This window comes from Callithrix jacchus, chromosome 10, assembly GCF_049354715.1.
Source record: "Callithrix jacchus isolate 240 chromosome 10, calJac240_pri, whole genome shotgun sequence".
Lineage (NCBI taxonomy): Eukaryota > Metazoa > Chordata > Mammalia > Primates > Cebidae > Callithrix > Callithrix jacchus.
This window is the reverse complement of record NC_133511.1, coordinates 112,028,313-112,055,551: the sequence shown is the minus strand read 5'-3', so window position 1 is coordinate 112,055,551 and position 27,239 is coordinate 112,028,313. Positions and strand designations below refer to the sequence as shown.

Here is a 27,239-nt window from a genome sequence, read left to right as displayed (position 1 = left end):
CAAGCATTACCCCTTTTGAAGAAGTCTATAATAGGATTAGTCACCATTATTTTACCACACCACATTTTGGCTCAATTTAACAAAAATAAGTAGATAAAACATGAGCAGAAATGACCCAGAGAAGTCTCAAGTCCATCTCTCATTCAGAACTATGAGCCTGGAAATCAGTGAAGTCCTGGTTTGTTCTGATGTGCTTCTGGCTGCCCTACACTCTGTTCCTCTGATACCACAGACATAAGAAGAACTTCATTTCCTCTTATTTTCCCCAAAACACATTACTTAAATTCTAGATGGTGAATTATCCTAAAAAATCTTCCCCCTTTAGAATGAATGTTTATACCCTGATTGTTCTAGATTATGTAGGAAAGGAGTGGGTCATCTTTTCATAGGGCCTAGAGTACCTGTCCAGAAAAGAAATGATACATATTTTATAATCATGGACTGTTTTCAGTAGAGCTACATTTTAAGTTATTTGGCAATAGGCACTAGTACCTATGTAGCAAACCTGTATGTTCTGCACATGTATCCCAGAACTTAAAAGAAAAAAGAAAAAAAAAAAGGAATATGCACTATTGGAATCTCTTTTTTGCCTCCAAGGATGAATAATGACGTTCATATTTTATGGATTTATTTGAAACAAAATTAATTCTGATGATTAACATGTATAAAATGAAATTATTAATGCTCCTTTTCTAAAAACTGACAGAGATTTCCATCTCCATATTTATACTATGCAGTGCATAATCCAAATACTTTCGATGACTATTTTATTTGCTTTCACTGGTTACACAGGAACAGGGCATGAGGGAGGCCAACTACCCATGAGGTGGTCCTAGGAACACTGCCTGTTAAGGGTACTCCATTCTCAGTAGCAACAAATAAAATCGATCAAATGATCTTTTCAGACACAGGAAGCTTATTTAGATAATCAAGGCGGACAAAGAGAAGGTGAGTCACCCTCTGAGGTAAGTTACTGGCTCTCTGCTGGGATGAACCCTCAATCTTCATCTCCCTCCAAGAGGCCTTCCCTGTCCATCCTATATATTATGTTACTCTGGCTGTATTATTGTTATTTATCTTGTTAGTTACCAGCCATGTAACCATGAGAATGCTACCAAGAGAATGTTACTTTTAAGCACCTGAATTTCCTTATGAGTAAAATGAGAATAATACTAATATCCTGTTTACAGAACTATGAAGATTAAGTAAAATAATGCACATCATATGCTTAGAACAGTGCCTAGCACACAGCGTTTAGTAACTATTAGATAGTCTCATCCTCATCGGTTTGCTTGTTTATTGACTACTGCCCTCGTTAAACACTAGGTTCATAAAGAGAGGTACCTTATTTCTCTTGCTCATTGCTCTATTCCCATTGCATAGTACATCAGGCAGAGTAGGTGCCCAAAAATAATTTGTGAATAAATAATTCACAAATGAATGCTGTCTTACATTCTCACGTATCCTTAAAATAAACCAAAGGTAGTCTGTATACTTCTTTCCTTTGCAACCCAAACAGTCATCATAAAAACTTCACCAAGAAACTAAAATCATCCTTTAAAAAACAAAAACAAGACACTTGATCATAAGAGTGAACCCTCCTGGGCCCACCAACCAAGACCACAGAATATTATTCTTTTCTATATTAGTACGTGGAGGTCAAGCTTCCTGATGCCACAGTGTTGTAACTATCAATTTAGTCTGTGAAGAATGGTTCTCAATTCTGATAGGAATTCTCAGATTTCAGCCTGTTTTTCTCTCATCATTATTTTCCAATGTCTCAAAAAGCCACATTTCTCATTTTATCTTTACCACAAGAATCTGGTCACACTCTGCTGTGGTTTCTAAATTAGAACTACTCTTGCCTCATTTTCTTGGATGTACTTCTTTAGAGGTCCTGACCCAGTGCTGACATTTGGCCTATTCTTAGAGTAGCACCTCTAAATATTAATTTTTTTACCTTCCACTGGTTGAAGGACAACATTCAGAGGTAGAGGTTACATAGAATATAAAAGAAAATTCTCTGGGATTTAGTGTCTATCCTTCAAGAGTATCCAGAGGAATATGATCTACAGAGCTCATGGTCTTGCAGACATACACAAAGTACAGCTCAGCTACTTGTGTTTTACAATGTCTCCAGATTTGCTGGAACAGTCATGGACTTGTTTGAAAACACCAACAACCAAGGGGTGACAGACAGCATAGATGAGAAGGCAAGCAGACCCAGAGAAGAAAATCAGAAGAGAAGCCTTCCAAAGACAATTTCAAGGAGTACTTTTATCACTGTTTAAAGCTAAATCAAGCTCCATTAGATGTATGAAAATCTCAAGATGTGAACTTGAAACTGTAAGATGGAAGGGAACTCTTAACATATTTTTAAAAATCATGCTTCCTGCTCTTTAGAGCCAGCTCTAGTTGCATCCCCCAAAAGGCCAGTATTAAACGTTTAAATGGCAATGAACTGAGGTCACCAGCTAAGGCTGTGTGATAAGCTTGAGAAGTATAGTTCATAAGGGAGAATTCAAAAATTGTAGAAATTATAGCTAGAAGAGACCTCCAAATATGATCCGGTTAGCCCTCTAACAACATTAAGCAATAAAGTGGCCTGGAGACAGCAGAGAACAATGGCCTCTGTAATACTACAGATGAGGCTTGATTCCTGACTCTGTCATTTAATAGCTTGTGAACTTGAAGAAGCTATTTTAACCTTTCTGAGCATCCACTTCCTCCTCTATGAAACAGAGATACTAATAATAGTACCCATCTCAAAGAATTGTAGTAGCTGAGACAATGGTATTAGTTTAGTAAAAACTGCATGTTAAAATATATAATTATTATTATATTATTATTAACATGTAAGGCTTTATTAAACCCATTTCATAGATAAGGCAACTGAAGCCCAGATTTCAGAACTTTGCCCAAGGTTAGAGAGTGAGGACTTATAAGAAAAGAGGGCTCTTCTTCTTCCTCGTAGGGTAGTGTTCTTTCTACTTGATCATGCTTCTGTTATAAATCAATACAAAACTGCAGCCCGAAAATGAAGGGTTTTCACTGGCTAAATCGAATTCACAAAGTAAACTCAGGAGCTTCCATCACTCAGGTCTCTTTGTCTACCAAATCATACTTACACTACTTCCCATTCTGCCATACATCCATACCTTTCAAGTCTACAAAAACAGAAAAAAAAAAAACCCAAAAGTTTGTGGAGCTGGTTTACTTTTCACTTCTCAAAATAACTTACGTCAGGCCAATCTGATGTCATAGAGTTATGAAAATGTCAGGTATGTGCCACTCATATATTGTGTAAATTTTAGTTTTCTGGGGACAAGAAACAGCCCACTTGGAAAGGACATTTCTATTACCACTGTCAGCCTTACTACTGGTTCACTAAAGCTTAATATTGGCTACATACAACAGTGGAATTCACCTCTGGATTGCTAGGCACATGGTATACAGATTCTAAAATTGCAGAATATGGCTTTACCAAAAAGAATCAAGAAAGGGAGGAAAAGACAAGAAAATAGTCCTTATTATAACAAAATATAGAAGAGTAGATGGTATTCAATAACTTAAAATATAGATACTGCTGTGGATTCAGTAAATATTTACCTAACATCCATTATATGCGAAGCATCATGCCAAGTACCAAGAATGCAAAGATGAAGAATAAATGAGGCTGGGCATGGTGGCTCACGTCTGTAATCCCAGCACTTTGGGAGGCCAAGGCTGGCAGATCACTTGAGGTCAGGAGTTCGATACTAGCCTGGCCAACATGGTGAAACCCAGTCTCTACTAAAAATACAAAAATTAGCAACGCATGGTGGTGCATGCCTGTAATCCCAGCTACTCAGGAGGCTGAGGCATAAAAATTACCTGAACCCAGGAGGTGGAGTTTGCAGTGAGCTACGATCACGCCACTGCACTCCAGCCTGGGTAACAGAGGGAGATTCTGTCTCAAAAAAACAAAACCAAACAAAACAAACAAAAACAAGTAAATTATCCCTACCTTCAAGGAACCAGTGTAATAGGAAAAAAAAGACTTAAAACAGAGATGGGGAAGGAAGTAAAATTTAAAAAGCCAGGAAGAAGCATTAGCCCCAGAAAGTCATATTTCACTTGGCAAGAAGCCTCAAGAGTACTGGTACAGATTAAACGGCCTAGAAACTTGACCCATAGGCTTGTCATTTTGCTTGTCAGTTCTATAAAAGCAAGCAAGGCTATTCAATCTCAGTCTTTATTCCCTGCCCACCTCATTTGCTCCAGCCCATATCATGAGAACAAGTAAAATTCCCTTCTCTACCTCATCCTCCTTTAGAAGACTGGGAGAAAGGAACAACTTTCCTCCCAGAAAGCTTCTTGTTCCAAGGAACCTAACATGTCAATCCATAAAAAAATATAGATTTCATTGATAACAACTTGAGAATTCAGCAAAAGAGCTAGGGAATGTCAAGTATTCCCCTAACAGCAACCCAAGTTGAGGTCATTAGAATAGCTATCTGATCTCCAAGGAGCCTCTGAAGAACAGAAAGGAAAAAAAAAAATCTATGTTCAAGGAAGATGAACTTGAGTACATGATTTACTTAAATGGAAGCCTATAAGGATTATTCTTCCTTTCTTAGAATGTTCCCAATAAACCAGAAGAAAAGGAAAGAGAATCCAAATGATTATATAAATAAGTGATAGCATATTGGTAATAAAAATAGTGCTCTCAATTTCTTTAGCACATCCTTTCATGAAGATTAATGTGTTTTGCATGGTACCGGTACAAAAACAGACAGACCAATGGAAAGAATAGAAAACTCAAAAATAAAGCACACACTTAAAACAATCTTACCTTTGACAAGGCTGACAAAAACAAGCAATGGGAAAAGGACTCCCTGTTCAATAAATGGTGCTGGGATAACCGGCAAGCCATATGTAAAAGAATGAAACTGGACCCTTACCTTTCACTATATACAAAAATTAACTCAAGATGGATTAAAGATTTAGCTGGGCATGGTGGCACGTGCCTGTAATCCCAGCTACGCAGGAGGCTGGGGCAGGAGAATTGCCTGAACGCAAGAGGCGGAGGTTGCGGTGAGCCGAGATTACACCATTGCACTCCAGCCTGGGTAAAAAGAGTGAAACTCCGTCTCAAAAAAAAAAAAAAAAAAAGAAAAGAAAAAAAGATGGATTAAAGATTTAAATATAAGACCTCAAATTATAAAAATCCTAGAAGAAAACCTAGGAAATATCCTTCTCAACATCAGCCTTGGCAAAGAATTCTTGGCCAAGTCCCCAAAAGAAATTGCAACAAAAACAAAAACTGACAATTAAACTAAAAAGCTTCTGCACAGCAAAAGAAACTATCAATAAACAGAAAACCTACAGAATGAGAAAAAAATATTCACAAACTATGCATCCCACAAAGGTCTAATATCCAGAATCTATAAGGAACTTAAATCAAGAAGCAAAAACCAAATAACCCCATTTAAAAATGGTCGAAGGACATGAACAGACACTTTGTCAAAAGATATACGAGTGGCCAAAAAACATATGAAAAAATGTTCATTATCACTCATCATCAGAGAAATGCAAATCAAAACCACAATAAGATACCATCTCATGCCAGTCAGAATAACTATTACTAAAAAGTCAAAAACAACAGATGCTGGCAAGGCTGCTGAGAAAAGAGGATGCTTATACACTGTTGGTGGGAATGTAAATTAGTTCAGCTACTGTGGAAATCAGTTTGGAGATTTCTCAAAGAACTTAAAACAGAAATAGCATTTGACTCGGCAATCCCATTCATTAGTGGGTATATACCCAAAGGAAAACACGTCATTCTCCCCATGTACTCATACATTCATCATTGAACTATTCACAGTAGCAAAGATATGGAATCAGCCTAGGTGTCATCAAGGTAGATTGGATAAAGAAAATATGGTACCTATATACCATGGAATACTATGCAGCCATAAAAAAGAATGAAATCATGTCCTTTGCAGCAACATGGATGGAGCTAGAGGCCATAATCCTAAGTGAATGTAGAAACAGAAAACCAAATACAACATGTTCTCACTTATAAGTGGGAGAGCTAAACATTGAGCATTCATGGACATGAATATGGGAGCAATAGACACTGTGGACTCCTAGAGGGGTGGGAGGAGGGGAGCAATGGGTCAAAAACTACCTATTGGGTACTATGCTTTTTATCTGGGTGCAATGTACTCATGTAACAAACCTGCACATGTACTCCCTCTATCTAAAAGTTGGAAGAAAAAGAAGATTAATGTGTTTTTCAAGTGATTATCTCAATCCACCTCAAAACACTTCTGAGATATTCAAAAAGTAGTAATCAGTTGGGTGTGGTGGCTCACACCTACAATCCCAACACTTTGGGAGGCCAAGGTGAGAGGATCACTTGAAGCTTGGAGTTCAAAGCCAGCCTAGTCAACATAGAAACCCTGTCTCTACAAAAGAAAAATTTTAAAATTACCTGGGCATGATAGCACATACCTGTAGTCCCAGCTACTGAGGAGGCTGAGGCAGGAGGACTGTTTGAGCCCAGAAGTTCAAGGCTACAGTGAGCCACGATGATGCCACTACACTCCAGCCTGAACAACAGAGTAAAATTCCATCTCAAAAAAAAAAAAAGACTGTAATCATTTTGACTTTTACACTTCCTAAGCATACTTTACAAAGAAGTATGACCTTTCAAAAATATAATCTATGAAAGATATTCTCCCTCTAGAAATATTTCTTTAAAAAAAATTTTTAAGTTCTAATTTTCATGGGTATATAATAGGTATATATATATTTTGGGGGCACATAAGATGTTTTGATACAGACATGCAATATTAAATAATCATATCATAGAGAATAGTTTATCCACCCCAATAAGCATTTATCCTTTGTGTCACAAATAATCCAATTATTTTAAATATTTTAAATTTAATTATATTTTAATTATTTTAAAATGCACAATTAAGTCATCATTGATTATAGTCACCCTGTTGTGCTATCAAATAGCAGGTCTTATTGTTTTGTACTCATTAACAATCGCCCCCTCTTCCCTCGGCCCCCCGCTAACCTTCCCAACCTCTGGTAACTATCCTTCTATTCTCTTTGTCCATGAGTTTAATTGTTTTAGTTTTAAGATTCCCACAAATAAGTGAGAACATGCAATGTTTGTCTTTCTGTGCCTGGATTACTTCACATAACATAATGATCTTCAGTTCCATTCATGTTATTGCAAATGACAGGATTTCATTCTTTTTTAGGGCTGAATAATACTCCATTGTGTATATGTACCACATTTTCTTTACCCATTCATCTGTTGATGGACACTTCAATTGCTTCAAAATCTTAGTACTCTAAACCAGTGCTGCAACAAACATAGGAGTACTGGTATTTATTTGATATACTGATTTCCTTTCTTTTGAGTATATACCAAGCAGTGGAATTGCTGGATCATATGGCAGCCCTATTTCTAGTTTTTTGAGGACCCTCCAAACTGTTCTCCACAGTGGTGTGCTAACTTATATCCCCATGAACAGTGTAGAAGGGTTCCCTTTCTCTGCATCCTCTCCAGCATTTGTTATTGTCTGCCTTTTGGATAAGCCATTGTTAACTGGGATGAAATGTTATCTCACTGTAGTTTTGATTTGCATTTCTCTGATGATCAATGACGTTGAGCACCTTTCCATATGCCTGTTTGCCATTTGTATGTCTTCTTTTGAGAAATATCTATGCAACTCTTTTGTCCATTTTTTGATGGGATTATTGGATGTTTTCCTATAGAGATGTTTGAGCTCCTTATATATTCTGTTATTAATCCCTTGTCAGATAGGTAGTTTGCAAATATTTTCTCCCATTCTGTGGGTTGTCTCTTTACTTTGTTGATTATAAATACTCGGCCAGGCATGGTGGCTCAAGCCTGTAATCCCAGCACTTTGGGAGGCCGAGGTGGGTGGACCACGAGGTCAACGGATCGAGACCATCCTGGTCAACATGGTGAAACCCCGTCTCTACTAAAAATACAAAAAATTAGCTGGGCATGGTGGTGCGTGCCTGTAATCCCAGCTACTCAGGAGGCTGAGGCAGGAGAATTGCCTGAACCCAGGAGGCGGAGGGTGCAGTGAGCTGAGATCGCGTCATTGCACTCCAGCCTGGGTAACAAGAGCGAAACTCTGTCTCAAAAAAGAAAAAAAAAAAAAAAAACAAGAAATACTCTTTAAGTGGCTGGCACAGAATCCTGTAGAAAGAAAACTGCAGAGGAATATTATCTTAAACAATTCCATGAGAAAAGCCAGCCATGAAAAAAACAGGCCAGATGAACACCAACTAAGGGAAATTCAGGTGAATATTTTGAGTAAAGGAGAAAGTTACAAACTGTAAGAGGAACCTAAAAAAACAGATCTAATAGATCAAACAAGCCATTGTTAAGCAACTGTAGACATAACCATTCATGAGACATCACTGAACAAAACTAGCTGCACCAAAGGCATGCTCCAAAACATGTTTGGGCAGTCCATGACCAAAACTCAGTATTGTCCTGCTCTATATCTTCAAGTATCCCGCCTGCTTTCAAGTGCCTCCTCTGGGTTCACTGTATTAGTAAAACATTCATGTACTTACTATTCAGTGAAGAACCTGGCAATGCCATATTGGCTAATATCTTCCCTGTTCTCTAGCAGCTGGCACACTGCATCCTCCATGTAGGTGAGGACATGTCGCTGAGCTGCAATCAAATAGCAAGAGAGAAAGAGAAAATGAGAGAAAGGTTAAAAAAAGAATTCTCCCAATCCTAGTAGGAAGCAAAAGGCAATCCAGGTGTTGGCTCGGTCTGATGAAGTGGATTGGAATAGGCAATGCAAACTAGCTGGCACTAACTGAACTATGGTCTCAAAGGACAGATTGGCAGATGATGTGAACATGACCTATTGCCATTTGACTGGCTGCTAGTATTAGCATCAACCCTTCGTTCTTCATTTTAGTGACAGCGGTGGGCTGAAAAGCAGATTTAGCACCATTCAGCAAATATACCTGGAAGTTATTTTCTTTCTACCTCCTTCTATGCTTTTCTACTTCTGTGTCAGAAACTTACCCCAGGGAGTTAGTGATTCCACACTTGAAGCATGGATAGTCTGATTGTAAAGAAAACTCTAGACCGGGCACAGTGGCTCACACCTGTAATCCCAGCACGTTGGGAGGCCGAGGCAGGTGGATCACGAGGTCAAGAGATCGAGACCAGCCTGACCAACATGGTGAAACCCCATCTCTACTAAAAATACAAAAATTAGCTGGGCGTGGCACCCGCCTGTAATTCCAGCTACTCAGGAGGAGGCTGAGGCAGGAGGATTGCTTGAACCCAAGAGGCGGAGACTACAGTGAGCAGAGATTGCGCCACTGCACTCCAGCCTGGGTGACAGAGTAAGACTCTGTCTCAAAAAAAAAGTAAAGTAAAAGACAAAGAAAAGAAAACTCTGGCCGGGTGTGGTGGCTCATGCCTGTAATCCCAACACTTTGGAGGCTGAGGCAGGTGGATCACTTGAGGGCAGAGTTCGAGACCAGCCTGGCAACATGGTGAACCCTGTCTCTACTAATAATACAAAAATTAGCCAGACACAGTGACATATGCCTATAATCCCAGTTACTCAGGAAGCTGCAGCAGAAATTTTATTGAACCCAGGAGGTGGAGGTTGCAGTAAGCCGAGAATATGCCACTGTACTCCAGCCTGGCAACAGAGTCAGACTTCATCTCATAAAAGAAAAAAAGAAAACTAAGGTTTTTGTTTGTGTTTGTTTGTTTTTGAGACAGAGTGGTCTCGCTCTGTTGCCCTGGCTGCAGTGCAATGATGCCATCTCAGCTCACTGCAACCTCCACCTCCCAGGTTGAAGCAATTCTACTGCCTCAGCCTCTCAAGTAGCTGGGACTACAGGCTCCCGCCACCATACCCGACTAATTTTTGAATTTTTGGTAGAGATGGGGTTTCACCATATTGGCCAGGCTGGTCTCAAACTCCTGTGATCCACCCACCTCAGCCTCCCAAAGTGCTTGGCTTACAGACGTGAACCACTGCACCCAGCCTCCATTGTTTAATTTTTTTTTTAAGTCACTGGAAAAGTTTAAGGACAATGAAAATTTTAATACTGGTGTATTTTATTAACTTAGGTAAACAACAAGACCATGAAATCTGTGTGGCTCGGTGTGTTAGATATCATGTTTTCTGCATTTGTTGTGACTTGGAAATGTGTGAGTTAATCATGGGCATATAATAAAAAGTATGAGTATTAGAGTGAGACAGACCTGAGTTTGAATCATGGCTCTATCGTTGGTAGCTTAATCTTGGATAGTTACTTAGTCTGCACATCTTTTCTTTCTTTATCAAGTGTGGAAAGCAATATAATCTATGTTTCTCAAAATACAGTCAATCAATTTCTTGATCTGAATCCCTGGGATACCCTGTTTAAAATGCAGATTTATATTTGGCCAGGTGCAGTGGTTCACACCTGTAATCCCAGCACTTTGGGAGGCCAAAGTGGGCAGATCACAAGGTCAAGACATCAAGACCATCCTGGCCAACATGGTGAAACACCGTCTCCACTAGAAATACAAAAATGAACCTAGGCTTGGTGGTGTGCGCCTGTAGTCCCAGCTACTTGGGAGGCTGAGGCGGGAGAATCACTTGAACCCGGGAGGCGGAGACTGCAGTGATCCGAGATCGTGCCACTGCACCCCAGCCTGGCGACAGAATGAGACTCTATCTCAAAAAAAAAAAAAATGCAGATTTTTAGTCTAGCGCTGTCCCAAATTAAGTGACCTTAAATTTCTTACTGGAGCCAAGTAATTTTTAACAAGTACACCCCTGCCCCCCGCCAACCAATTGCTTCATATGTATTCTTAAATACACTGAGATACCATCTCATGCCATTAGAATGGCAATCATTAAAAAATCTAGAGATAACAGATGGAGAGGATGTGGAGAAACAGGAACACTTTTATACAGTTGGTGGGAGTGTAAATTAGTTCAACCATTGTGGAAAACAGGGTGGTGATTCCTCAAGGACCTAGAAATAGAAATTCCATTTGACCCAGCAATTCCATTACTGGGTATACACCCAAAGGATTATAAATCATTCTCTTATAAAGACACATGCACATGAATGTTCACTGCAGCACTGTTTACAATAGGAAAGACCTGGAACCAACCCAAATGCCCATTGATGATAGACTAGACAAGAAAAATGTGGCACACATACACCATGGAATACTATGCAGCCATAAAAAACAATGAGTTCATGTCCTTTGTAGGAACATGGATGAATCTGGAAACCATCATTCTCAGCAAACTGACACAAAACAGAAAATCAAACACCACATGTTCTCATTCATAGGCAGGTGTTGAACAATGAGAACACATGGACACAGGGAGGGAAGCATCACATACTGGGGTCTGTTGTGGGGGACTAGGGGAGGGACAGTGGGAGGTGGGGAGATAACATGGGGAGAAATGCCAGACTTAGGTGATAGGGAGATGGAGGCAGCAAACTACCTTGCCATGTATGTACCTATGTAACAATCTTGCATGATCTACACATGCACCCTAGAACCCAAAGTACAATTTAAAAAAAAAAAAAGATCACTGGTTAAGAACTTGGGCTTTTAGGCCAGGCGCGGTGGCTCACGCCTGTAATCCCAGCACTTTGGGAGGCTGAGGATCATGAGGTCAAGAGATCGAGACCATCCTGGTCAACATGGTGAAACCCTGTCTCTACTAAAAATACAAAAAATTAGCTGGGCATGGTGGTGCGTGCCTGTAATCCCAGCTACTCGGGAGGCTGAGGCAGGAGAATTGCCTGAACCCAGGAGGCGGAGGTTGCGATGAGCCGAGATCGCGCCGTTGCACCCCAGCCTGGGTAACAACAGCAAAACTCCGTCTCAAAAAAAGAACTTGGGCTTTGGACTTCAAAGAGTCAAGAGCTCCATTCTCAGTTCTGGGGCTTCCTAGTTATGTGACCATAAACAAATTACTCTTCAAGCCTATTTCTTCATGGTAAAATGGGGATAATTATGGTACTTACATTACAGGGTTACGAGAATTAAATAAGACAGTACAGGTAAGACACCACTATGTGCTTGGTACATAGTACATGATTGATAATGTGTTTCCGTAAAAGCCTATCTCAAAATGTTATTGGGAGTTTACTTCAGCAAACGACATAGGCCAGAATTTCTTAGATGTCAGGTATTCAATAAATACTTCTTCCCCTTCTCTGAATTTGGTCCTTAGGTATGATAGTGGTATCCTGACAAACTTTACATAGAAACCTTCCAATTTGGTGTTCCCATTTACCATAAAAAATTCAGGAAAATACTTTCTTCTGGAGCAGTGAGAACAAAAAACCCAAAGCGATGAATATCCTTCCAAAAAGCAATTCCATGAAGTTGCTGCCAAAGTAGACCTTTGCCTCTTTCACAGTTTCATTCCTCAGGAAAATGTGAAACAATTACTTAAAATTTACAAAAAAAAAAAAATCAGTGTTTCCAAAAACTATTTCTGAAGTCCTGGTAGTCTAGTGAGGCTCATAAAACAAGTAAGTTAATCTACCAAGCTGAGCTCAAGAGTCTTCACTTGACCATAACAACCACAGTGACCTAAGGTTTTACCACATTCCCAGCAGCCTAAAGTCCAGATGGATGACCTGTTTACATTCTGTGACTCCTTCTATCTAAATGAGTGCTTCCCAAAACAACTATCAACCACTGCACTGACTGCCCACCCCCTCCCCCACCCAAAAAGAGATGAAACAAAATCAATGCCTCAACTCAGCAGTTCAACCAACTAGAAAACTGTTTCTTTCTTTCTTTCTTTCTTTTTGAGATGCTATTTTGCTCTTGTTGCCCAGGCTGGAGTACAATGGCGCAATCTCAGCTCACCACAACCTCTGCCTACCAGGTTCAAGAGATTCTCTTGCCTCAGCCTCCAGAGTAGCTGAGATTACAGGCATGTGCCACCACGCCCATCTAACTTTATATTTTTAGTAGAGATGGGGTTTTTCCATGTCAGTCAGGCTGGTCTCAAACTCCCAACCCCAGGAGATCTGCCCGCTTCGGCCTCCCAAAGTGCTGGGATTACAGGCATGAGCCACCGTGCCTGGGCTAGAAAACTCTTTCTTTAAGAAATGGCTAAAACTGGGTGTGAACCTGTGAGATAATACCTGCCAATTTCTGGCATTGTTTTCAAAATGCGGTAATTATAATTAGGTGTACATTAAATTGGGAGGGGAAAAATGGCCAGAGAAACATTAAAATCAGCAGTGTTTTCACCTCTGTGTTCTCCTTCCTTTCTTCTACCGGCTTATCCTGATCTTACAAAATGATTCCTTCCTTGGGCTATGTGGCCTTTTATGACTTAGCTCTATCTAAGGCTAGAATAGGATTTTTTTTTTCTTTTTGATGGCAGAAATAAAAGAGTTCTACTTAGAAGTAAATCCTGCTGCTTCTCCTCCCTAGCTCCAGGGACTCAGAGTTAATATGAAAGCCCTTTATAGGAGAAATATTTTCAGAGCAGTAAAAGTCAAAGTACTTTTGTCCTTCTAGAGAAAAAAAAAGGAAGAATTTTCTGGAAAATAAACTTTATACCAAAAATTTAAAAAAGAAAGAAAAATATTGGGCCATGCATGTTTAACATTTATCTGCCAGTCAGACATTTAGCTTAATATTACAAATAACAGCTACCATTTTAGAGAACTTGTACAATTTTATTAAACAACAATGTGACAGATACAGTACTCTGTACTAATTGTTTTTATGCTTTATTCTATTTGTTCCAAATACAATCCTATAATATTCTTTTTTCTTGGGTTTTTTTTTTTTTTTTTTTTTTTTTGAGAAAGAGTTTTATTATTCTTGCCCAGGCTGCAGTCCACTGGTGCAATCTTGGCTCACCATAACCTCCGCCTCCCGGGTTCAAGCAATTCTCAAGCCTCAGCCTCCCAAGTAGCTGGGATTACAGGCATGAGCACCACACCTGGCTAATTTTATATTTTTAGTAGAGATGGGGTTTCTCCATGTTGGTCAGGCTGGTCTCAAACTCCCAACCTCAGGTGATCCACCCACCTCGGCCTCACAAAGTGTTGTGATTACAGGCATCAGCCACGATGCCCAGCCAATAGTTATTCTTATACTTCTATTTTTATAAGTGGAAGAACTGAGACTTACAAAATTAAAATAATTTACACAGCTAGTGGGAAGAAAAGCCAAGATTTGAACCAAGGTTTGCCTAATACCAAGAATCCATTCCCTTAACACACTGCCTCACCATTAACACTTTATAATCAGTTATGGAAGTAAAAATTATCTTGATTTTACATAGTGCACAAAGGTAGGAATGTATGTTGACAATAAAATCACCTGAGAGATATGGTCCATTTGGGTCCATGTGAATTTATATGTGTGTGTGTATGTCTGCCTGTCCTTTCCCCCAACCTTCATACCAATCAGCATTTCTGTGAAGTTAGGACTTGTCCCTAAATTTCAAAGTTTCTTGAAAAGAATAATCCCATCCATTGCTAGTTCACAAAGTAGAAACAGAAAGCCCTAGTGTTCTTGACAAGGTGTGATGGCTCATGGTTGTAATCCCAGCAGTTTGGGAGGCCAAGGCAGGTGGATCACAAGGTCAGGAGTTCGAGACCAGCCTGGCCAAGATGGTGAAACCCCATCTCTACTAAAAATACAAAAATTAGTGAGTCGTGGTGGTGGGCACCAGTAATCCCAGCTACTCCGGAGGTTGAGGCAGGAGAATTATTGAACCCAGGAGGCAGAGGTTGCAGTGAGCCGAGATCATGCCACTACACTGTAGCCTGGGTAACAGAGCAAGACTCCTTTTCAAAATGAGAGAGAGAGAGAGAAAGCCCTGGTGTTCTTTTTATCTGTGGGGGGAAGGGAAGAAGCTAAGAAGAAAAGTTCCTCCCAGCAGAGTTTTACACCAGCCAACAGCCAAGTGCGAAACTCTCTCTAATTGCTGTGCCCTGGTGGTTTCCTTCACCTGCAGCTCTTATCAGTCTAATGTTCTCTCTGTGGTTAAGGGTACCACCCAAAACTGGAAAATCCTTAGTTTATCAAACTTCAATGAGACAAAGTTCAAAGCTCTTGCCTGGCAATAAAACATGAAGAGTGTCATTTTATATATATATTTTTTTAATGCAAAGGAATAGGGTTTAATTTATGTGAATGATTAAAGAATAAAAACAGCACACCTGCATAGCTGGAGGGCAAATATATCTAACACATAGCTGCCCTCTTGGAAAAGGAAAAGCATTTAAGACAGGCTTTCCTCTTCGGCTTTGCCGTGACTTCCACAACAATTAAGTTTTCTAACATGTACCTATAATGCTCTAGTGTCCTAAAATCCACACTAATGCCCAATCGTCCATATCTTGCTCAGATAGCATCACTGTGTCTGAGATAAGCATTTAGAACTTCATGCTATACTGAAAAAGCTAAGGCAAATGTAAGGAAACACTGTAAGATCCTTATGTTAACCTAGCAAGTGAAGGCAACTGTGGATCAGAAACTTCTTGGTTCTGTTGATTCACCCCATGTTGATCACTTAATCCCTTTACAACACTGTCAATCCTGCTCTAAAATGGGTATGATTCTAAGAATATGTCTGATAATAAACTACTTCTTTAGAAAACATTCAATATATACAAAAAGTAACATGTTATTGATATTATTATTGCTACATGCTGACTCTATAGATTAAAACAGCATAAGGATTTTTACTGCAATGGTTAAGAACATGGGCTCTTGAGCCAAGTGAACCTGGATTTGATTTCTAGCTCTGTCATTTACTGACTATGTGACTTTATATAAGTTACCTTATCTCTCTGCCCTTTTCTATAAAATTGGGCAATACTAGTACCTACCACAGAAGACTGTGGTGAGGATTAAATAAAATAATCTATGTAATTATCTTAGAATAGTGCTTGGCACATAGTAAGTGCTCAGACAATATTAGCCTCTTACCCTCTTATTGAAAGTTCTGTTCATCAAACCAAGATGTTTAGATTATCTTTAAGGATCCTTGGGCTATATAAAACCTATACCTGCAAAAATACACATCATCTTATACCCATTTCAGGTATAGCCTTTAAACTTGTAGGAAGCATTCATTTATTAACTGCTAATTATTCAGAAGGCCCTAATTTATATAGGGAAAGTCCAAAACTATTTCTTTTTATTCTCTTCCCAAGCATAAATACCATCAAAGTGTTAGTTATTTATTTCACTATTAAATGATAAAGGGTCCTATTTGGAAATTTTTGCTTGAGGGATCCAGAATTTCCACCTTAACATTAGTTACAGCACTCTTTTAAAATCATTATTATTATCATTATTATTATTATTAATTATTATTTTGAGACAGAGTTTTGCTCTTGTTGCCCAGGCTGGAGTGCAATGGCACAGTCTTTGTTCACTGCAACCTCCACCTCCTGGGTTCAAGCAATTCTCCCTGCCTCAGCCTCCCAAGTAGCTGGGATTACAGGTGCCCACCACCATGCCCGGCTAATTTTTGTATTTTTGGTAGAGATGAGGGTTTCACCATGTTGGCCAGGCTGGTCTTGAACTCCTGACCTCAGGTGATCCACCCGCCTTGGCATCCCAAAGTGCTGGGATTACAGGTGTGAGCCACTGCATCTGACACAATTATTATTTAATACAGCGTCCCAATACTAGAATAAGTAAGCCACACCAGAAAAAAAACTCTTCATATGAATTGCTATATATAATATTAACAAATATACACACAGGCAATAGCAGTACAAGTGAAAAGCAAAGTATATACATGAACTCAACTTTAAACCTGATTTTTTCCTCCCTTGCCAGATTTTGATAAATAAATTGATAAATACATAGGGTGTTTCCTCCCACCCTTTTGAGACATTATTTTGGTCAATAAGGCCTCTTGAGATTGAGATGCTGGATGGCACAAATAAATGTTTGCTGAACTAAATTGACATGCTCTCTAAGATAAGAAAAGTAAACCTGTTAATCAAAAACCTGTCATGTAAACTACGTAGAAGTTTCAAGTTCAATACATTTATAAATCACTAACATAATCTAGTATTTTATCTTGTGAGGTAGAAATAGATAGCTTAATGGTTTAAGAAGTTAACAGACCTCTAAAATTAATTATTTACACCCTCCATCTTTACTGGTACATCCTGGTCCAAGGATACAGTGTGTTCTTGCGAAACATTTTGTCATCCATACAAGACTGTCTTTGATCTTAGACCACACTAGACCAATTTCCCTTAACCAAAGGGAATGGGGAAATGAGGAAAACCAGCACATGTAATTCTTATACAACCCAATGAAGTAGGTAATAGCATTTTTTAAAAGCTTAGGGAGGTTAAGAAACCTGCCCAAGGTCTAAATAAATGGCAGAACGTGGATTCAAACTTAGATTTGACTCCAAAGCCAATGTTCTTCCATTCACCCCACTACCTCTCAAAACCAATGAAAGCAAAACAAGAAAAATCCAAAAACCTACGATGTGTCCCATCTTAAACGCTGCATTATCTATAAATTGCTAGCTCTTCACTGTCAATGCTTTATAGTATTAAGAAGCTTAAATTGGTAAATCAAAGTATTGGTACGATCTTTAAATTTTTGTGTTTTTTTGTTTGTTTGTTTTTTGTTGTTGTTGTTGTTGTTGTTTTTTTTGAGACGGAGTTTCGCTCTTGTTACCCAGGCTATTGGCATGCAATGGCGCGATCTCGGCTCACCGCAACCTTCGCCTCCTGGGTCAGGCAATTCTCCTGCCTCAGCCTCCTGGGTAGCTGGGATTACAGGCACGCGCCACCATGCCCAGCTAATTTTTTTGTATTTTTAGTAGAGACGGGGTTTCACCTTGTTGACCAGGATGGTCTCGATCTCTTGATCTCGTGATCCACCCGCCTCGGCTTCCCAAAGTGCTGGGATTACAGGCGTGAGCCACCGCGCCCGGCCACGATCCTTAAATTTAAAAAAAATCTTTATTTCTAGTTAAACATACAATAATTTTTAAAGGTTCAAATAATACAGATAAAGCTAAAGACCAATCCTATTTCCCATAGACAACAACTATTATCAGTTTGGGATGCATACTTTCAAAAATATAGAAATATAGTTTGTGAGCTTGTTTTATTTTTATGTTTTAAGTTGTTCTTAAGTATATGATATATACTTTTCTGCATCTTGTTTCTTTTTATTCAACAATGTCTGGAGATCTTTTATAAAACAATATGGAACTGACTTACCCTTTTCATAGTTCATAGGTAAATATTTCCCTATTGATAAACATTTAGGTTGTGTCCATGTCTTCACTATAACAAACTGAGCTGTGTTGAACATTCTTATACATGTTTTCCTGTACGTATGTGCAAGAGTTTTTCTAAGATAGATACCTCAAGATGGAATTGGCATTTCATAGGATGCACAGGATATCTTCATGTTTACCAGAGATAGACAATTGCTTTTACAAATTAGTTATTCCAATTTACACTTCTACCAGCTGTATGAGTATCTATTTTCACTATCCTGGGCCTAACGCTTTTTAATTTTGCCAATTTAATAGTTATAAAATAGCTTCTCTCTGTTGTTTTAATTTTACTTTTCTGGATTACAAATAAAGTTAAGCAAATTTTCATGTTTATTTGTATTTCTTATCCTTTGCCAATTTTCCTCTCTGGTTGTCTTTTTTTCTTCTTCTTCTTCTTCTTCTTGACATGTAGATAATGCTATACACGTCACAAAGACATACATCTACTTCATGGCTTCTCTTTTAACTTGTCTGTGGTATCTTTCATTGTACGGAATTTTTAAATGTTGATACAGTCAAAAGAATGTATCTACAGCTTTTTTGGTATGCTTTGTGTCCTATTCAAAAAGGCTTTCTCTACTCCAAGTGTATAAGCCTATTATCCTATATTCCAGTCTGCATTGCATGATACTGCCACCTTTAAAGAGCCATGCAGTATGACATGTATCCAATGGAACTTTCTGAACAAATTTGCAAATTAAGGAATGACCTTCTATTTTATAATTGCTAATTATAAAACAGTCAAAAGCAATACATTGCATCTATGCATCCAAACCTCCAAAGTGCTGCTATATGGCCAGTCAAACTCAAAGACTAAAAGACACGCCAGAGGCAAACAAAGCATTACACATGCTAACATCACCTGTGACAAGCAGAAAACAAGAGGTGACTAGGCCATGCGTGGTGGCTCACGCCTGTAATGCAAGCACTTTGGAGGTCAAGGCAGGCGGATCACCTGTGGTCGGGAGTTCAAGACCAGCCTGACCAACAGGGTGAAACCCCGTCTTTAAAAAATACAAGAAAAAAAAAATTAAAAAAAAAAAACAAAAGGTGACTAAAGATCTTTATGTTAGGTAGAGGATGAAACACTAAAGTCTATTTCCCTCAACCAAAAGGGGTATCGTACTGGTTAATAGCTGTGCAAAGCTGAGTGCCTTGACATTCAAAATAGTCTCTGGTCAACCATTAATCCTCCTTTCTTCCTTTCTCCTTCCTAAAACTGGTGTTTCTATAGTTTTGGGATATCACTTAAGGATAAGTGCTTAAATCCTACTGCCTCAGTATTTCTAGCCTAAATCTCATAATAATATAGCATTCATAGGTTGGAGTCCTGCAATTTCAAGTGCCAGAAACTACAGAATCTTTTTTTTTTTTTTTTGAAATGGAGTCTTGCTCTTGTCGCCTGGGCTGGAATGCAGTGGCATGATCTTGGCTCACTGCAACTTCTGCCTCCCGGGTTCAAGCAATTCTCCCACCTCAGCCTCCTAAGTGGCTGGAATTACAGGTGCCCGACACCAATCCCGGCTAATTTTTGTACTTGACAGGGTTTCACCATGTTGCCCAGGCTGGTCTCGAACTCTTGACCTCAGGTGATCTGTTCACCTCAGCCTCCCAAAGTGCTGCGATTATAGGCATGAGCCACCACACCCAGCCTGTTTTTTGTTTAAAGGAGATTTTCATAGAGATTCAAACTTAAAGCACTCAGCTAGCTGACCATAACCAAATCTAAAGTAGCACTTAAGTTTCCCACAGTTACAATCTAAGGGACATATGAAGAACTCAAGTAATAATTGTCATGGCAATAACTTTGCAAAAATAGTTACTCGTAGAGCAGTATAGTTAACAAGTCAACACCATAAACATTCACATAACTATTTTCCAGAATGTACCATAGGTTAAAAAAAAAATCCTGTAAATTGCTAAACATGTAGTAAATCATATGCCACTCATAATGTTGTCAAACAGGGAAGTAATAGTTACAAGGTGAAAATTAATTGTGCTGTAGCACAAAAGTTATCTTACAGCTGGGCATGGTGGTGCATGCCTGCAGTCCCAGTTACTCAGGAGGCTGAGGCAGGAAGATCCCTTGAGCCCAGGAGTTCAAGACCAACATAGTAAGAATCCAGTCTCTTTAAAAAAAAAAAAAAAAAAAAAGCATAGCCCTTGGGGCAAACCATTTATTTATAGATTATCATTAAATTTACAGATTAATATTAAACTGTTAATATGTAATTCAAATATGGATATACAGATTAGTGATATTAATGCAATAAGATATTAATGCAACAACTTATTGACTTGGCATTTTACATTAAAAATATTACATAAAAATTAGTTGGCATTCACAACAACTGAGCTAACAGTAACAGGATCTCATTTTTTCTAATGACAAAAAGATACAAAAAAGTTCTAATTTAAAGTAGCTGAAAACTCACAGGCTTAGGATTCCCTATCTTCTTTCTTGCAGTTGATGTGGCTGTGCACAAAGGTGGGGATTCTTTTTCAAATAGTCTCACATGTCAAATCCCCGCTAAGAACTATCTCCACATTCTGTTTATGGGATATAGCTGTAATAATGCTCAATAATCCCTTTGAGTTTCTATTTTTGTTATGAAAGTAAAGGATGCTATTGTAGATATTTATAGATACAAAAAGGCCTAGTCCGAAGTGCACAAAAACCATACGGGCACCATGGCTGGAAAAGCATAGGCTAGACAAAGAGGCCCCAGTTTAGTTTACACAGAAAACTCATACCTACCCTTAACATATCATCTAAATTAATGGTATTAAAACGCCACCAAAGTACCCTACAGAAACGTCCTTTGGATCCGTTTTATTAGATCCAACATAATTTTTGACACACCACTTTTAGGAATGTTGCACTGTTCAATCCTACCTTTCCTGCCAGGCCCAACTCAAATGCCACCTTCTTCGTGAACCTTTCCCTGATTCTGTCCCAGCTGGAAGCAATCTTTCCTTTTCCTGAACTCTCTAAACACCTATTTTAAATATTTCCGGTGGCACTTTCTATCTTGATATAGAGTTATTTCTGTTATACACACGTTGTCTTCTTTGTTAGATGTCCTGATCCTTTAACGCTCAGGACCATTCAGTGTCTTCCACATGGCAGACATTCAAATATTTACTGAATGAACATACAAACTGTATCCACTATTTATAAACTGTGATGCTGTTCTCTATTCAACTCAATCATTTTAGGACTGTGCCTCCCAGGTGGGAAACACTAAATACCGAAACACATTCTATTACAATATTAGGGTTGTTACAGGAAGCCACTTTTGTCCTGTTCTCAACCACTCTTTCTGTTGCCTTTTTACCATCCCTTCTCTCTATTTCAATGAGAAGGCACTTGTTCCTTCTATTGTCACTAAGAGCCTCATTATGTTCAAGGTAAAGTGAAAAAATGCATTCGATGCAATTACCAGTTCCTCACAAATTTGGGGGCTGCTTGTCATTTCAACATCCAGGACTTGAATAAAAGAAAGTCCAAATTCTTTTCACTCCTAAGAACTATTTTCTTTTTTTCTTTTTAGACAAAATGGAAGCACACAGCACAGGAAGCAGTCCTCAGTAAGCCACCGTTCATAAACAGCTTTGCTGAAAGCCTAACAAAGGTTCTGTTGTGCTCTTGCGTGGCAAGGCCAGTAAGCAGCAGGAGCAGATGAACTCTTTAAGAAACAAAGGTTCTGTCTTCATGCAAATGTTTGCATTAATAAAAAATAAAGAAAAAGATATAGAAAATGCAGGCTAGCTGGACATAATAGGTCTCTAAATGGGAGGTTTTTCACATTTTTCAGGCGGAGTCAGCAGGTCTTTTAAAAACTTTGTCATTCTAAACATTTCACAGACATCACAAGAGAGACATGCAAATAACAGAAGCAAATCAAAGGACATCCCGCTGCTGTGCTGGCGCCTCCCTCATCCATGCCTGGTTTGTCATTTTCTGTTAACCCTAGTGCTGGCTGCTGTTTTGTTGAGGAATGGAGTCCCTAGCCCATGTGGCAGTACATGTCTAGCCAGCTGGCCCCAGCAGTGATAACATTACAATGCAAGCCATGTCCTACCACTCAAGGACACGTGCTGCCAGGCAACAAGTGCAATGTGTGATTTTTACACACTCCACTTGCAAATCTGCATGGGAAAGAGCCTCTAAATGAACCACTTAATAAGATATGGTCTTCTTGAGTGTGAGCATCACTGAGTCATTTGGAAGATGGGCTTGTTGAGGACGAGTCCTTCAAAGTGAAATACAGTTGACCTTTGAACAATACGGATTTCAATAGCTTGGGTCCACTTAAAAGCGAGGGTTTTTTTCCAACAAAATGTAGGTCAAAAACTCAGTATTCTCAGGAAGCAAAACCGACATATAGGGAAGGCCAACTTCTCAAAGATTCGGGTTCCACAGGGCCAAATGCAGGAGTTGAGTATGCACAGATGTTGGTATATTCAGAAGGACCTGGACCTAACCCCCTGCATACACTGAGGGATGACTGTATACAATATGAGCCTTAAAATAAACACAAAAACTGAAAAACCCCGCTGGGGGAGAGGGTTGCCAAATACCTATTACGTGCCAAGCGCTGTACTATGTACTCAACCTACATCATCTCTAATTTTCACAACCATATTTAAGGTACTTTTATCTTTATTTCATAGCAGAGGAAATTGAGGCTTAGGGAGGTTATGTAACATGCTCAAGGTGCAGCTAATAATAGCAAGCCCAAACCCAAAACTATTCTATACATTTTTCTCATCCTTTGAGGGTATGTGTGCGTGTGCGTGTGCATGCATATGTGTGTGTGTGTGTGTGTGTGTGTGTTACTGAAACCTAGCTTACTCTGAAAATATCACAGTGACTATGTCCACCCACTGCAGGACCACTGAAGTGTCACTTTGTCTCCATTTTTAATCATTTAAAGTCTTTATTATTCATCTTTAAGAGTGAGTAGCTTTGTTAGCTTATGATAAGAATCTGCTTAAAGCTATCAATGCTTTCTCACAGAAAAATGAATATAATATGTTGCATATAATTTCAGAGCATTCAAGAACCTCCGAAAGCACATCTATAGCACCCTCCAGCCCAGGGGTTCACTGCCTACATGTTAGAAAACAATGCTAGAACTCACATCTTTCTTCCTAGGAGCACAGAGTCCATTTTCTTCTTCTCCATCATTTTCCCTACCACTCTCCTTAAACTCTGCAACAAACACAGTGATGAGCCATTAAGCCCCCTGACCTGAAAATTTCTTGTCCTCTTCAGTTTCCACTAAACACACAATTCCTCTTCACCAGGACTTAAAGTCACTTAAGTCCTCCAACATCCTCCCACAGAGTCTGTCCCTCTGGCCTCTCTGGATTGTACTTAACTTGGAAGTAGTAGTTACAAACTTCATTACTATTCTTACCACTGCTCCTAAATTACAAAAACCTGAGAAGTAGAAGGACTTTCAGATCATCTTGTTTATCTCCATCATTTTACAGATAAAGAACTTGAAATATTTTCTTCATTTCTTCCCCTCTTGATTCAATGATTCAAAGTTCTTGGGCTTGCTCAAAGTAGCTCTAAAGTTTTCCATATTTCCATCTATAACCACAAAGCCAACATTTTTATTTGTACAAAGCAAGCAAAATCATGGCAACACCTGAACATTTTCATTTCCTAAGAGATGAGAAAAGTTAAAGTAAAAAGGAGCTAAAGGCACATATACATAAGAGGGCTCAAATTAAGCCAATGTATCCCCTGTATTTCTAGCATTTTTTCTTTCTCATTTTTCTTTCCTTTTTCGCTTTACTTATTTTTCAAAATTTAATGAAGTATGTTTTTTCACATTATAAATATTTATTTATATAGATACTGCTGAGTTTTAAAATATGTCTCCAGAATTTTTAGTTTTCCTTGCACAAATCACTTTGTTATTGCACTACAGGAATAGATTCTCTTTTTTAACTTTAAAAAATTTTTTGACAGAGGGTCACACTCTGTTGCCCAGGCTGGAGTGCAGTGGTGTGATCACAGCTCACCGCAGCCTTGACCTTCCAGCCTCAAGCGATCCTCCTACCTCAGACTCCTGAGTAGCTGGAATTACAAGTGTGTACCACCATGCCTGGCTAATTTTTATTTTTGTAGAGACAGGGTCCCACTATGTCACCGAGGCTGCTGTCAACCTCCTGGGCTCAAGCAATCCTCCTGCCTCAGCCTCCCAAAGTGCTGAGATTATAGATGTGAGCCGTTCCACCCAGCCTTTTTTAAAATTTATTTTCATTTTTATTTTATAAGGAAATATATTTTATTTTGTTTCTTCCCTAATTTCTCCAATCTCCAGATAAAAATTGAAGTATTTTTTGTGGGGTTTTTTTTTGTTTTTTTTTTTTTATAAAAGTCTTACTCTGTCACCCAGACTGGAGTGCAGTGGTATGATCTCAGCTCACTGCAACCTCTACCTCCCAGGTTCAAGTGAGCCTCCTGCCTCAGCCTCCCAAGTAGCTGGGACTACAGGCACACACCACCACATCCAGCTAATTTTTGTTTTGTTTTGGTTTCATTTCTTGGTATAAACAGGGTTTCACCATGTTAGCCAGGCTGGTCTCAAACTCCTGATCTCAAGTGATCTGCCCACCTCAGCCTCCCAAAGTACTGGGATTACAGGCATGAGCCAGGCTGTTTTGTTTTTAAGACAAGGTCTTGCTCTGTTGCCCACACTGGAGTGCACTGGGGCAATCATAGCTCACCGCAACCTCCACACCTGCGCTCAAGGAATTCTCCTGCCTCAGCCCCCAGAGTAGCTGGGATTACAGGTGTGCCCCACCAAACCCAGCTAATTTTTTGTTTTTGTCTTTTTTGGTAGAGATGGGGTCTTGCTATGTTGCCCAGAGTAGTCTCAAACTTCTAGCCTCAAGCAATCTTCCCACCTCAGTTTCCCAAAGCACTGGGATTACAGGTGTAAGCCATCATGCCTGGCCGAAATTGCAGGTATGTCTCTAAGGAAGGAGAGAATGCCAAAGTAGGCAACCTGAAGTCTCTGCCAAAGCATTATGTAAAAATATGAATGTTTTCAACTATAAACTACCCTCTTTTTTTTTTTTTGAGACAGTCTTGCTTTGTCGCCAGGCGCCAGGCTGGAGTGCAGTGGCGTGATCTCGGTTCACTGTAACCTCCCCCTCCTGGGTTCAAGCAATTCTCCTGCCTCAGCCTCCCGAGTGGCTGGGACTACAGGCCCCCACCACCATGCCCAGCTAATTTTTGTATTTTTAGTAGAGACGGGATTTCACCATGTTGGCCAGGATGGTCTCGATCTCTTGACCTTGTGATCCACCCACCTCAGCCTCCCAAAGTGCTGGGATTACAGGCGTTAGCCACCACGCCTGGCTAAACTACCCTCTTCAACACACGCGCATGCACATGCACACACACACATACACACACACACACACACACCCTCCCTCCCTCCAGTACATACCTGGGCTCATGGTCACCGGCATAAAGATTGTATCTCTCAGCTCTTATAGCTAGCCCTTAGTCATGTAATTCCATTATAAAATGTAAGCAAAATACTGTGTGCGTTTTCTAGAAAATACTTAAACGGTGGGGCTGGGCACAGGCTCACACCTGTAATCCCAGCACTTTGGGAGGCCAAGGCAGGCAGATCATCTGAGGTCAGGAGTTCCAGACAGGTCTGGCCAATATGGTGAAACACCATCTCCACTAAAAAAATAAAAAAATTAGCTGGGCATGGTGGCAGACACCTGTAATCCCAGCTATTCAGGAGGCTGAGGCAGGAGAATCACTTGAACCTGGGAGGTGGAGGTTGCAGTGAGCCGAGATTGCACCACTGCACTCCAGCCTGGGTAACAAGGGTGAAACTCTGTCTCAAAAAAAAAAAAAGAAAGTACTTAAATGGGACTAATTCAATTGAGAGATGTCCTTTATTTATCCCAAGGGATAAGAAGGAGTTCCTTCAGTCCTCATGCATCATGAGGTAAAGAATGGAATCTATGGTTAGGATTTTACAGAAAAATAGATGCTTGAGTCCTGATGAAACCTTGGAGTATACCCTACCAGCTGTGGACTGCCTATTTTTAGACTTCTTTTCTATGAAAGAGAAATAATCTTCTATTTTGTTTAAACCACTGTTTTTTAGGTTTCCCTGTTGTATGCAGATAAACCTAATATTAAGCATCTATATATTTTCCAGAAAGTATAAATGAAGGGATCCAACTAATATATCTGGCAAGCAACCAGTCAGAGGGCTCCTTGGCCTATTCATAGACCTAGGTTAGAGCATGCTAGGATAGGATTGAACATTTCTTTTTTTTTTTTTTTTTTTAATTTTTTATTGGATTTTAGGTAGGATTGAACATTTCTTTTTCTTTCTTTTTTTTTTTCAGACAGAGTTTCACTCGTTACCCAGGCTGGAGTGCAATGGCACGATCTTGGCTCACCACAACCTCCGCCTCCTGGGTTCAAGCAATTCTCCTGCCTCAGCCTCCCAAGTAGCTGGGACTACAGGAGCGCACCACCATGCCCAGCTAATTTTTGTATTTTTAGTAGAGACAGGGTTTCACCTTGTTGACCAGGATGGTCTCGATCTCTTGACCTCGTGATCCACCCGCTTCAGCCTCCCAAAGTGCTGGGATTATAGACGTGAGCCACCGCACCGGGCCTGATTGAATATTTCTTGACACTATTTTAGAATCTTAAGAGATGTACTGCTATCTTCAACGCTTACTGTGTTTTAAACAGGGTAATGACTTTCATAACTTCAACAAAAACATTTGTATTGCTCTTGAAAGCTTACCAAATACTTGCACATACGTTATCCAATTGAACCTTACAACAAACCTAGGAGTCAGATAAGACTGGGATTA

General features: G+C 39.5%; 1 protein-coding gene across 10 annotated transcripts in view; it reads right to left on the bottom strand.

The window, feature by feature from the left end:
* CSTPP1 (centriolar satellite-associated tubulin polyglutamylase complex regulator 1) overlaps positions 1-27,239 on the bottom strand; it is a 224,398-nt gene that overhangs the window by 164,060 nt on the left and 33,099 nt on the right. For 8 of the 10 annotated variants that reach the window (XM_035262616.3, XM_035262613.3, XM_035262612.3 and 5 more), the window contains one exon: positions 8,620-8,722. In XM_035262616.3, coding sequence (XP_035118507.1) covers positions 8,620-8,722 — 103 coding nt within the window. Of the gene's footprint in view, positions 1-6,498; positions 6,597-8,619; positions 8,723-27,239 lie in introns of all 10 variants that reach the window. The other 2 variants (XM_078340989.1, XM_078340991.1) reach the window with 1 other exon arrangement.